The 11560-nt window shown below is 37.5% G+C and overlaps 2 protein-coding genes across 2 annotated transcripts; one reads left to right on the top strand and one right to left on the bottom strand.

Annotated features, from left to right (window-relative positions):
• The first annotated feature begins 2210 nt into the window (after positions 1–2210).
• LOC103321805 (serine/threonine-protein kinase 52-like) lies at positions 2211–4882 on the top strand. Its single transcript, XM_089044454.1, has 6 exons — positions 2211–2478; positions 2596–2714; positions 3913–4061; positions 4224–4335; positions 4471–4605; positions 4659–4882. The coding sequence occupies exons 1-6, from the start codon at positions 2211–2213 to the stop codon at positions 4857–4859; spliced, it is 984 nt and encodes a 327-aa protein (XP_088900580.1). The 3' UTR covers positions 4860–4882.
• A 291-nt stretch (positions 4883–5173) lies between these two features.
• ULP1D (UB-like protease 1D) lies at positions 5174–11319 on the bottom strand. The gene is made up of 14 exons (XM_008223580.3): positions 10709–11319; positions 10274–10325; positions 10076–10143; positions 9728–9990; positions 9567–9606; positions 9260–9339; positions 9127–9159; positions 8930–9025; positions 8590–8692; positions 8098–8195; positions 6695–6817; positions 6461–6575; positions 5845–5952; positions 5174–5702 (listed from the first exon to the last, which is right to left on the bottom strand). Exons 1-14 carry the CDS (start codon positions 11060–11062, stop codon positions 5559–5561), a joined length of 1677 nt encoding a protein of 558 aa, XP_008221802.2. The 5' UTR covers positions 11063–11319; the 3' UTR covers positions 5174–5558.
• Positions 11320–11560: the final 241 nt, after the last annotated feature.

Raw genomic sequence — 11560 nt, 5'->3', positions numbered from 1 at the left:
AACTCTCTTCACCATTTTTATGGGAAAGTTCTCCAGAAAAAAAGATATATACGAAGAAGCTACCTAATCTGCAAGAAAATAAACAAGACATACAGAAACTTTGTAAGAAGAAGATTGGAAATCTTAAACTCTACTATCTTAATTTTTTTTTTAAGTTCATCGAGCACAGTTCAGATGGAATGGATGACCGTTCCTCCTGTATTGTTTTTCTCCTTTAAGTTTTTTTTTTTTTGGTTCGAATTCCTCCTGAAAAACAAAAAGAACTCTGAAACATTCCTGATAACAAAAGAAGAATCAGTTTTCGAATCAATATTTTTTGTAAAGATCGCAGGACACGTTTTATGAAGCTGAACCAAATCAGCAAGTTAATGAATTCATTTCATACCCAAATTAGTGTTTGGTGGTTCCCGACCTCCATTCACTACTGTTGAGTTGAGCCGCTTTAGGGCAAATCTTTATTTCCTTCACTCCTTAATATTGTTTGTATCTTTTCAGCAACCAAATGTTATGAAGAATAAAATAATTAAGCTACAAAACTCTTTTCATTGGGGAATTCGTTGGAAACGTTTTGAGGGTGTGTGTGTAAACTCTAGTACAATAACGCTATATTAAGCAAGGAGAAAGAAGATAGAAGATGAAAGAAAAGGATTGCCCATAAAACAAAAAAATAAAGAGAAGGGAGCAGTGGCGGTTCTAGGATTCGAAGGTCGACCGGGCAAAACTTATATATTAAACTCAACGGTACGAGTGAATTTCATTAATAAACATAAAAAGATACACATAGTAAGAGGGGACGTAATGAGCCTTACCCTCAAATGCATCTATACCTACAAATACAAAAACTAAAATTAAAACAAAAAGTAAATGCAATGCAATGCAATACAAAACAACACTATTTAAATCTAAAATTTAACCTTGTGAGACTTAGAACTCTTAAATTCCTCAATTATGGATGCATTGTCAATAGTATTGGCAAACTCTCTTTCAATGTGGAGGATCATACAATCAGCAAGAAATTCATCACTTATGGTACTTCAAAGTTGATTCTTAATAATTCTCACACATGAGAAAGCTCGTTCTGTTGTTGCTGTAGAAACAGGAAAAGTCAACAACCGAATCAACCTGTCAATCAAATAGTAGTTTTGCCCCAAAGTTGTTCTTAGCAACTGAATACTCAAGCCAACAGAATTAGCCAATCCACTTTTTATTATATCGACGTAAGATTTTCCCTTCTAAGTGGCTTGCATATTAGACGACGTAATCTTGGATCACGTTCTAGATAATTGATATTCAAATCTTAATCATCATTGACTCTTTAACTCTCAGCTCTTTTAACTTGAGGCTCAACAATGGGAGACTTTGGAAGATTTTGCTCATCGCAAATTAGAGTAGATAAAAAAGTGCTAGGCATCATGTTAGATGATGACCTATTATTCTTTTTCTTAAAAAAAGACAATAAGTTCTTTATCTTCTTGGGGTTCCGATTATGAGACGGAGAGAAGTTGAAGTTGTGTTGATATTTTGCAGAGGAGAAAATTTCTATTTTGCTGAGATGAGGCTGCACTGCACGGGATCCCTTTGATTCTTGGTTGGCTGCATATGTTGTTTAAGTGGAGGATTGAAATGGGCTAGGCTGGTTGCATTGTAATTTTTTTGCCAAAATATTGGGCCAGGCATGAGCCCAGCCAGCCCATAGCTGGAAACTCCCCTGGAAGGGAGAGAGAATATAAAATAATGAAGTCTTAAAAGTTGAGCTGTTGGGTTGTTGGGTTGTTCCCAATGTTTATATTTTCTAAACAGTCAATAATCCATACAAATGTATTTCTAGTAGTTAAAACTTACTTAATTGGATGGTTTAAATAGTGTCAGAAAGTGTGATTTTACGTGTGTCCTCTATCCTAACCCTATATATAGGGTCAACATGAGCTTTTATTGGTGAAAGTAGGAACTAGGGTTTCCAAGATCATGAGTTTTCCCCTGTTTTCGGTGACAAATACAACATTACTCATGTGTGAGAAGCGGAGCAACTAGATTACTCATATGTGAGAAGCAAAGCTTAAGCCTTAAGCCAAGGGTGCAAGAGATGTAGTCAGTTGCATGGTTTAAAAGTCCATTTTGGTATTTTGGGGTCTGTATATAAATAAATAAATAGTTCTAATGCAAGGTGAAAGAAAGCAGTCGTCCATTTCTTCAACTCTCATACCAAAGAAATGGCTTTGGCACCCAAGATTGAGGTGAAAAGTTTAGACGAAAAGTTAGAGAATCTCCACCGACTGTACTCTATGAAGAAGAAGAAGAAAGAGTTGCATGACGAAGAAAGCAACAAAGTCATCAACATGAGAGCCATGGCGACCAAAGAAGCTCCTCAAGAAGAATGGCAAATGATCATTCGAGAGAAACTTGTCGTGAAACAAGTTTTTGCCCGTGGAGGCTTCGGCTCTATGCATAAAGGCATCTATGATGGACAAGAACTTGCAGGTCGGTGATTATATCTATGTTTACATGCATAAATTCATGTGTATATATATGTGGGCGCATAATTTTGTCAAACTTCACTGAAGGTGTATCTTTTATTGTTTTTTCTTGATTATACAGTCAAAGTGATGGAGTGGGGCGAAGACAGCCGAACAAAATCTGAAATAGCTTCTTTGAAGAAAGATTTTAGGCAGGAGGTTTCTATTTGGCATAAGCTTGATCATCCTTACATTACTAAGGTACTACGACAATGGTTATTTGTTTTTACTACGAAACCCCATTTACACAAAGGTTAGTCTAGCTAATGCCAAGGAATGACGTGCAAAAGATAAGTAAAAGTATTCAGAGGAGTGCCGAACAGTACCTTATCTCGAATTGTGGAGGAAGGAAAGTAGCCTGGGGTGCCGATTGATGTCGTCGGAAATCACCTTGGTTGCCGTTAGCAATGTCAGAAATCGCCTTGATTATAGTTAACTCTCACCGGAAATCGCTTGGATTGAGCTCTCGCTTCACTCACAAATGCAAAGTGGACTTCTCATCCAGAGCCACTCCTATTTATAGGGTGAGGGTTTGCAACGGTACGCCTCGAGAAGTCAAACGGCACATTAATGGCACCGCTCCGCATGAGTGGACACACCACGTGTCGTTCGTGGTGCGGATGTCCTGACAGCACGCAAGGCACAAAAGACAGAGCGTCAATCAGTCCCATCATTTCTCCTCGAGGTATCGACCCTTGTGTTCCTTGGTATCGCTTCCGAGTAAAGAAGCGCAGGATTGGGGTCGAGTACCACCCTCTGCCAAATTACCGAACGGTAGAACAACATTTCTGATCACCAAAGATGATATCAAGTCCCCATCCGAAAACTCAGATGGGAAATTAGGGGACTCCTGTTTATATCAAAATGAACAGCCTATAGGGAACAGACACATGGACAAGACTGAGCCTTGCCGTGATAACCTTCGGCACCTTACCTACCGATCCGGTAACCAAGGCAACTCCCATCCCAAGGACACGTGGCTTGCTCTCAATCGACGTCTATAGTCCACATCAAAATTGTAAACAACATGCACACCTCCGAAGGCCTATAAAAGAGGAGCACAATTCCCTAAAAGATAGGGTAATCAGAACTTACGGCATACAACCTATTGATCTATCAATTTAAGTTTACTAAATATGTACTTACTTAAGTAACGGAGAGCTTTCAGCCGGTACCACACCAGTGTCTAAGGTCTTACTGAACATTTGTTATCTTGCAGATCACACGCTTCACGGAGACCCGAGGCATACCGAAGGCCTAACATCACTAAGTTGAGCCCAAAAGTGCCGAACCACTTTTTCGCATCAACAGTTTTTGCTTTTCGTTCTTCTGTCTACTCTCAAATATTTTTATCTTTATTTGTTATTAATTCATTTTCTTTAATTTTCTTGGTGATTAGTGTATTGGAGCCACAACAGATACCAACTATGCCTCTGTTATTACTGAGTATCTTTCTGGAGGAACCCTAAAAGCCTTCCTCATCCAACACCAGAAAAAGAAGTTGCCTCTCAAGACAGTTAACCGACTGGCAGTTGATCTTGCTAAGGGGTATCTCTCTTTTCCTACATATGTTATTTGTCTTTGTTGATTTCTCTCCCTGCACCCAAGTAATAGTGTAATAATACATACGTTTATACCATATATTTTTCAACATGTATTATATATGCAAGTATACTATTACTAATGATATATGCATGTGTTTACATGCAGATTGAGTTATTTGCACTCCAAGAACATTGTTCATAGAGACGTGAAAACGGAAAATGTGCTTCTTGATAAGGATGGTAGGGTGAAGATAGCAGACTTTGGAGTTGCCCCTGAGGTATCAATTAATTCACTTTCTTTTTAATCTACTTAGATTTTAAAGGCTCGCCCTAGACTTAGAATTATATATTAATTGCAGCAATCTGATCAATACCAAATGTTCTGATTGGATGATATGATGATGATGATGCAGGTCTTGGAAAGTAAACCCTACAACAGAAAATGCGACGTTTGTAGCTTCGGGATTTGCTTGTGGGAGATGTATTGCTGCGATATGCCCTACCCTAACATCACATTCTCCGAATTGACTTCGGCTGTTGTTTATAAAGTATGTCATTTCTCTTTCCAACTTATTATTTTTGCACTTTTGTGTTGCTTCAGAATTTGAGGCCAGAGATACCCAAGCAATGCCCAAGCTCTCTAGCCAAAGTGATGAAACAGTACTGGGATGGAGAACCCAAGAGAAGGCCAGAAATGGAGGAGGTTGTTTCCATGCTAGAGGCAATTAAACGTCAAACAGCGCTCCTTCGGGTTGCTTCAGCTTCTTCGGCTCAAGGCGCCTCATTTCAACGTATTATTTAAGTTAAGATTGCTGAATTAAATGACAAAAGAAAGGAGTGTGGTACTCTTTTCTTGACCCGATTTTCCTCCTTTGGGAGGTTTTTTATGGCAAGATTTTAACGAGGCCACTAATTTACTCCTCTAGTCCTCTGATTGTGCTGGATGTATTTTCAGCAGTCAATGAAGCTGATTTCAGTTTGATCCCCAAAAAAAAAATGACAAAAATTGATTGAAAATGTTTATCATTTAAGTTTCATCAGCACAAACGCAAGTGAAAATTAAAGTGTAGTGAAAATGAAAGACAGAACAAGGACAAAAACACACTAAAAGAGAGATTATAACCAAGTAAATGACGGAAATCACTTCAAAAAGACAGCTTCACTCCTTAACATACAAAGTAAATTGTGAACATTAGCTTAAGAAGTCCGCCATGACTTTTAGCCCTAATTTTCTTTCCTACTATACAGTTGATGAAGCATCATGCTAACTCACCAAGAATGGTCAGTAACGTAAATGACTAAGATGTACGCCTTGTCCTGGGCAAACTGGTATCCTCCCTCTCGTTAAAATGGCATTTAAAACCAATTTTCCAGGCTATACAATTCTAAACTCAAAATATCATTTACACAGCTGTTTGAGCTATATATGGATGAACACCTGATTTAATGCAGCATTGGTTGCCACATTTGCACCAGAGTCAGTCAGGATCCATTTACCAATTCATTCTTCAGAAGCACCAGACTGTGGAGAAGATTCTTTAGAGCAATTAACCTGATGTGCATCTCGAAATTCTTGTATGAGTAGCTTCCGGATTTTCATTCTCAAACTGGAAGCCTCTTCAGGTTTGAACCACCGCTTGCCAAACTGAGAATTCAAAATAATTAATCAAGGAAAGGTCATAAGAAACACAGCCATATGGAAAGAGAAAAAAAAAAAAAACATGTTCAAGATCATTGCTTTTCTTTTTAAGAAGGAAGGAGAGGTTGAGAACACAAGAACCCTGTACCATTGCTAAATTTTTCCTTTGCAGCCTTTGAGGAGCCTCTTCAATGAATCGCTCCATGAAGAAAAGTACAAAGAGACCACAATCATACTCATTTCTCTGTTGGGGGACCTGGTAGGAGATACCAAAAGAGGTAAGCTTCAAACCAACCAAGCAAGGCTACGCACTCAAGCTCAACAGTCCCCTCGTTTTGTGATAGCTGGGTACTATTCGACAGTTACCAACCATTTCAACTTACAATTCACACTAAATTTCTAAGAGCTTTATGATGTTATACAATTTTAACACAACACTTGTCAGAAATATACTTGTAGAGCACACAGAAACCAGATAACAATCTAAATATCGGTCATCCAATGTCAACAGATTCAATTGGTTGAAAGACTAGAAGGCTTCTAATGCAAACATATTAAGTTGAAAACACAAGTGAAACAGAAGTATTTGGAGGAACAAAACTCAAGAATATGTGTCTTTCGTGGAGTAAGAATAGGGCACATTTCATGGCAATTCTGATAATTATATGCAAATTGGATATGTAATATGGGGCATAAGAACAGTTCAAAATAGTATTAATGGCATCATAACATTTAAATTTGAAGCATGTGAGGAAAAAATGTACCGCAAGTTTTTTCTCTTCAATTTTATTGGGAAGTTGGTTCCATATACTGTCTGAAATAGGAATATCTGAAATGGCGACTTCTTGATCCAAATAGTTCCATTCTTCTTTCAAATAGCTACATAGCACATCAGTATCAAATCCACCAGTGACGACTAATTGAAAATAACATAGCAGGCAGAAAATATATGACAAAATTATATCTCAATGAGTCAGGAAGGACATCTTTTGTCTCACCTTTTAATATTTTGAAAAACTGATCTGGGAGAATGGACTCCTAAGGAATCTAAATGAAGTACAATTGGTCCAGATTCTTCTTCCTTGTCAGGGATACAAATAATCACTAGACTCCAATGTACACTGTCAAATACCATAATAAAGTCAAATGTTTGGTAATTTAAGTCAAAGAAGGTATGAGCTATGGGACACAGAAAGCATACCATGATAATTAAAAAGAGTTCCACGACAAAATTTTGATGTTGTGCATTTAATTAAAGAAAAAAAATACATGAGCTTTCTCTAACAACACAACACATATATAGTGCATATGTAGCAAATGTAATAGGTCCATATTACACATAGTGAATGCACATTTACAGTATAAATAAACAATTAACAGTCGCATACTAAAATGTCCAAATATCCAATATCTAACTCCTTTATTCTTCTAGAGGTATTGCTAATTGTCACCAGATCAGTTTATCATAGCATTTAAAATTGATGAATATTAATATATTTAAGGGAGTTTCACTAAAACACCCAAAATGGGGGTTGAAATTATAAAAAAACCCAAGCACTATTTAAACATATAAACACACCCAAAACCCATCATTACACACACTCAAAACCCATTTATAAACACACCCAAAAAGTTGACTTTGGGGTTGATTTTGGGTGTGTTTCTATGTTTAAATAGTGCTTGGGTTTTTTTATAAATACATGTCTAGGATTGGGTTTATTTATAAATTTGTATATATTTAACCACTCATTTATAGAAGTCATTTTTTTTTTCTCGAATGTTTTCTCTTTCTAACTTCATTTTGTGTTTGTTACCAATCACCCGACAAAAGTCACCCACATCAATCCAGCCTCACCGAAGTTAGACACAGTATATATCCGGCCTAATACAACACTGGTAGAAACTAAAATCATCTGTCCTCGGCAACGCAGTCAAGTCAACTAACCACGCCTGAGACCTAAATCTGATTACTCCTACCAAAATTAATACAATATTATTCATCTGCTTGCAAGATTATGGCTTGTACCACATTCTTGTGAGGATCATTCGGATAGTGGCAAATAGAAATACATCTAAAACAAGCTTCTTGTGTATAATTGCAAGTCTGGCCACGAAAGTAATAACCTACGATATGCTAAGTATATAAAGAAAATGCACGCTGGAATTTAAAAAAAAAATCCAGACACAGTTTCCAGCATTTCATCTCTCATACTATATCAAGTAACAATTGAAGAAAAAGCAATTGAGCATATATAGATGTCAAATACTTTATTCTAGTATGAGCTTTCTAACAAGTTTTTTACATAGGCATCTGCCACTGTTTATCAACCCATGCACAATCTGACAACTACAAGCACATATTCTTAGGAGTAACAAGAGAGAAAGGGAGAGAGAGACTTACTCTTCATGAATCGGAATAAGTAAGTATGCCTTCTGGAATATATTAACACCCTTCCACCACCTTCTAAACTTACCAAAAAGTTTATCCTTGTCGTTCCCCTACATAGTACAAGGAAAATGAGACAGAAAATAAGCAGGGGAAAAGTGGGCATGATGCAGACACTGCATCAAAAATGTTCAAATAAGTAATTTTAAAAAATAAAAAAAGAGAGAGAGAAAGAGAGAGAAGGTAAGCTCTTCTTTGAATAACTTTTAAATGTCACTGCCAAAAAGTGCATAACTCAAACGATGCCACATATGTTCCACTGTTTATGAAACTAGAAAGAGATAATATGGTAAGAATAGTTGTCTTACTCTCTTAAAACTTACAAAGTCTCAGCCATATAGGTGACCATTTTTTAATACATATAAAGGATTCTGAAGTTCTAACAACTACCCCAATTTTTAAAAAAGAAATATCAGCCATAGAAGATAGAACAAGATAAACAATTACCTTATATGCGACAGCCTCTTTGAGCTTCTCGTAAAAAAATGTATTAAAGAAATGGCAGTCAAATATTCCCCTGTCCTTTGAAGATGCTTGTTGCTGTAGATATCTAGTCAAAAGATCCCACAAGTGAGTAAGTATTTAAACTTGATAGTGCCAAACACATCCAGAGAAATTACTCCACACATTGCCTTCAGATATTACAACAGCACATATATGATATGAGAAAAGAGATACATGTGTACTATTACTAAATGAGGAAAACAAATTCAACATTAAAGAAAGGATTATACGTTTCCATTATTTTGTCCAGCAAATAGGCATTTATGGTGCTAATTAAGTTTACCGGATGTAGAAGTTCATAATAGTCGATGTCAAGTAGCATCCAGGATCAAGGCACTTGATGTCCGCATAACAAATTTCTACAGATTCTGGATCTCTTCTGAATAAAATAAATAAATGAAGCACAGGATGAACAATAGTACTCTAAATCCTCAACATTCAAAGAGGTTTCTTTGCATAATCCACAAAGAAATTATGTACCTTGATGGGTAGTAGATCTTAGTCTCTTTCATGCTAGAAAAAGAGCCAAGGTAGACAGGTTATTGTTGATAATAACTTCATATTGGTTAAGTCTGAGACGTGGTGAAAAAAAAAAATCTGAAATTCTAGATACCATTCAGGAAGTTCTTCTGCTTCCTCTGTCGTGTCCATGGACTGAGGTTCCTCGTCATCCACAACAACAATGTTCTGAGCCTGTTATAATCATGAAAACTATGGATCTGATTACTAAATGAAGAAAGACTGTGGAAGTGACAGGATAAACCCTGTGGCAGGACACACGGTCCACTGATCACACTGAAATACATCCAATTGTGGAAAAAACTTCACCCATCAAGACAACTTCTGAATAATAACAGTAGTTTCCAACTGAAAAGGAGGTGACAAGAGATAAAGTGCAGAATGAAAACAAGATCTTGTACCTTCCTAGGCCTCAAAGCATTTACTTGAGAAGCATCATTCCTGCCAGAAAAAAAATATATATATATATATATATATATTTAAGAAATGCAAATTATCAAACTAAAGGGGTATTAGTCATTAGCTATTCAAGCCTGCTAAAAGAAGCATATAGGAATGTTACCTTGTGGCACAACTAGACATGTCCCCACAGTGGCGAAGTGGATAAGGGGAAGAATCCATGCCTTTATGATCACCATTTGAAAGAAAGCATTTATCTCTTTTATGATAGAAATTGCTAGGGCATTGACGAGGCAAAAATCTTGATGAAGAACGACCTTTATGTCCTCCCTTTTGCAATAACTCTCCATTGTTTTTCATGTTCTGCCGGTTACAGGGATGTAAAGATGATTCTCCATGATATTCACTAGCTGTCCTAGAATCTGACTGCATAATAGATTAAGAATGAAGTGATTGTATTCCAACTTTAGAGGCCACTTAAAAAATTATAAAGCTAAACGGAGCTCATTACATTTTCTTCCAGCTTTCGTTTAAAAAGGGAAGCGAATGAAGCCTCCTCGCTGGAGCCAATAGAAGCACCTAAAAGTCACATTAAGGTTTCTTAAACAGGAGTTCTGAAAAACATATAATGAGATTTGCAATACAACAGTAGCAAATTAAATCCAACCTATAATTCTAGTCAAAAGAAGATATCCATGAATGACCTTACCTATATTTCTAGAGATCACGGCTTGTGTGGGCTTCTCCCACTTACCAGTACCCTATTCAATGAAAACGAGTTGAGTCAGAACTCAGTTTGATAAATACTTTACATGAACATTGAGAACTCTGATTACCATGAAGCAGAATTGATATAAAACCACAAATGAGGCTCCAATACTACGAAGTAATCCAAAAAAGCATCAGTCTTTTACAATGACAAACTCAGCCCACAAACCTATGCAAACGTATCATCTTAATTTAGTGAGTACCGGCACAAACCAGCAGCCAAAAAAAAACCCAAAATTAAAACTTTCCGCTCAATTTTTCCTCCATTTCTGGGAAACCGAACAGAACATAAGGTACGGCCAGCCAAAAATCTTTAAACTCTACACAAAAAGCAAGCAAAGCAGAAGAATCAAAGTCTAAGCAACCCAAAACGCACCGTCCCCTCCCGTCTTAGTTTCCTCCGTCGCTCCCATTCGTCCTCCATTCGCTTAAGAGTAATTTGGAGCTTTTCGCCTTTGTCAGGCAATCTGTGGGCCATCTTCTGCTGAGTAAGCTTGTTCCGACGAATCGAATCATCGAGCTCGGAATCAGGCATGTCCTCGTATAAACGATCTCGCTGCTGATCGTCACCCATTCCAGACTGCTTAGGTGGCTTGTCGGCAGTGGAGGTCTTTGGCTTGGGCTCCGGCACGGCCACTCTCTCCAGTGGGTCGCAATGGTCATCGCGAGAGTCCAAGACGTTGTTCCAGTCAATATCAATCCCCCCTTTCTTACCCTTTTCTTCTTCCATGCATGGAATGTGAAAGCCCAAAAATGAAGGCTCTCTGAAACTCACTCTCTCTCTCTCTCTCTCTGATTGTGATTCTCTCACAAAGTCACTGCATCCCTCTCTCTCTCTCTCTCTCGTATTTGGGACTGTTAAGTCAGTAAAGTCTTGTTCTTTTTCGTCTTTTGTAATATTGAGGTCAAGCAGCACACAGAGGAGGACACACCATTTATGCGTTTCTGTTTCATCTTTATCATCACTTTCACGACACGAAGTTTGAGTTTTGCCCCTTCTGGTCCAGGTCATCTGGGAATTAAAATGGCCTAAATTCTAGTCCTGCCTGCTAAACCCTAAATTCATCAAAAGCATTTCCCATGAGCCCATTCCATTGATCGTGGGCTGGCCCAACCATGAATTTTTTTTTTTTTTTTTTGGTAAATACCATGAGGTACATCCACATCCGAAGCGTGAAATTAATCCCCACTCGGGATTCAACTTGCCCCTTACCACAAAGTGTTTCCA

This window comes from Prunus mume, linkage group LG2, assembly GCF_029339155.1.
Source record: "Prunus mume cultivar Tortuosa linkage group LG2, ASM2933915v1, whole genome shotgun sequence".
NCBI classification, from domain to species: Eukaryota; Viridiplantae; Streptophyta; class Magnoliopsida; order Rosales; family Rosaceae; genus Prunus; species Prunus mume.
The sequence above is the reverse complement of the archived record's forward strand: the minus strand, read 5'-3'. Positions and strand labels throughout refer to the sequence as shown.

Coding starts and splice junctions, on each gene's coding strand:
- ULP1D (XM_008223580.3), bottom strand. CDS start 11,062: ATGGAAGAAGAAAAGGGTAAGAAAGGGGGGATTGATATTGACTGGAAC. Junction 9,026..9,126: donor AAGATCTACTACCCATCAAG/GTACATAATTTC, acceptor TATTTTATTCAG/AAGAGATCCAGAATCTGTAG. Junction 8,196..8,589: donor AAGAGGCTGTCGCATATAAG/GTAATTGTTTAT, acceptor TGTACTATGTAG/GGGAACGACAAGGATAAACT.
- LOC103321805 (XM_089044454.1), top strand. CDS start 2,211: ATGGCTTTGGCACCCAAGATTGAGGTGAAAAGTTTAGACGAAAAGTTA. Junction 4,062..4,223: donor GCAGTTGATCTTGCTAAGGG/GTATCTCTCTTT, acceptor GTTTACATGCAG/ATTGAGTTATTTGCACTCCA. Junction 4,606..4,658: donor CTTCGGCTGTTGTTTATAAA/GTATGTCATTTC, acceptor GTGTTGCTTCAG/AATTTGAGGCCAGAGATACC.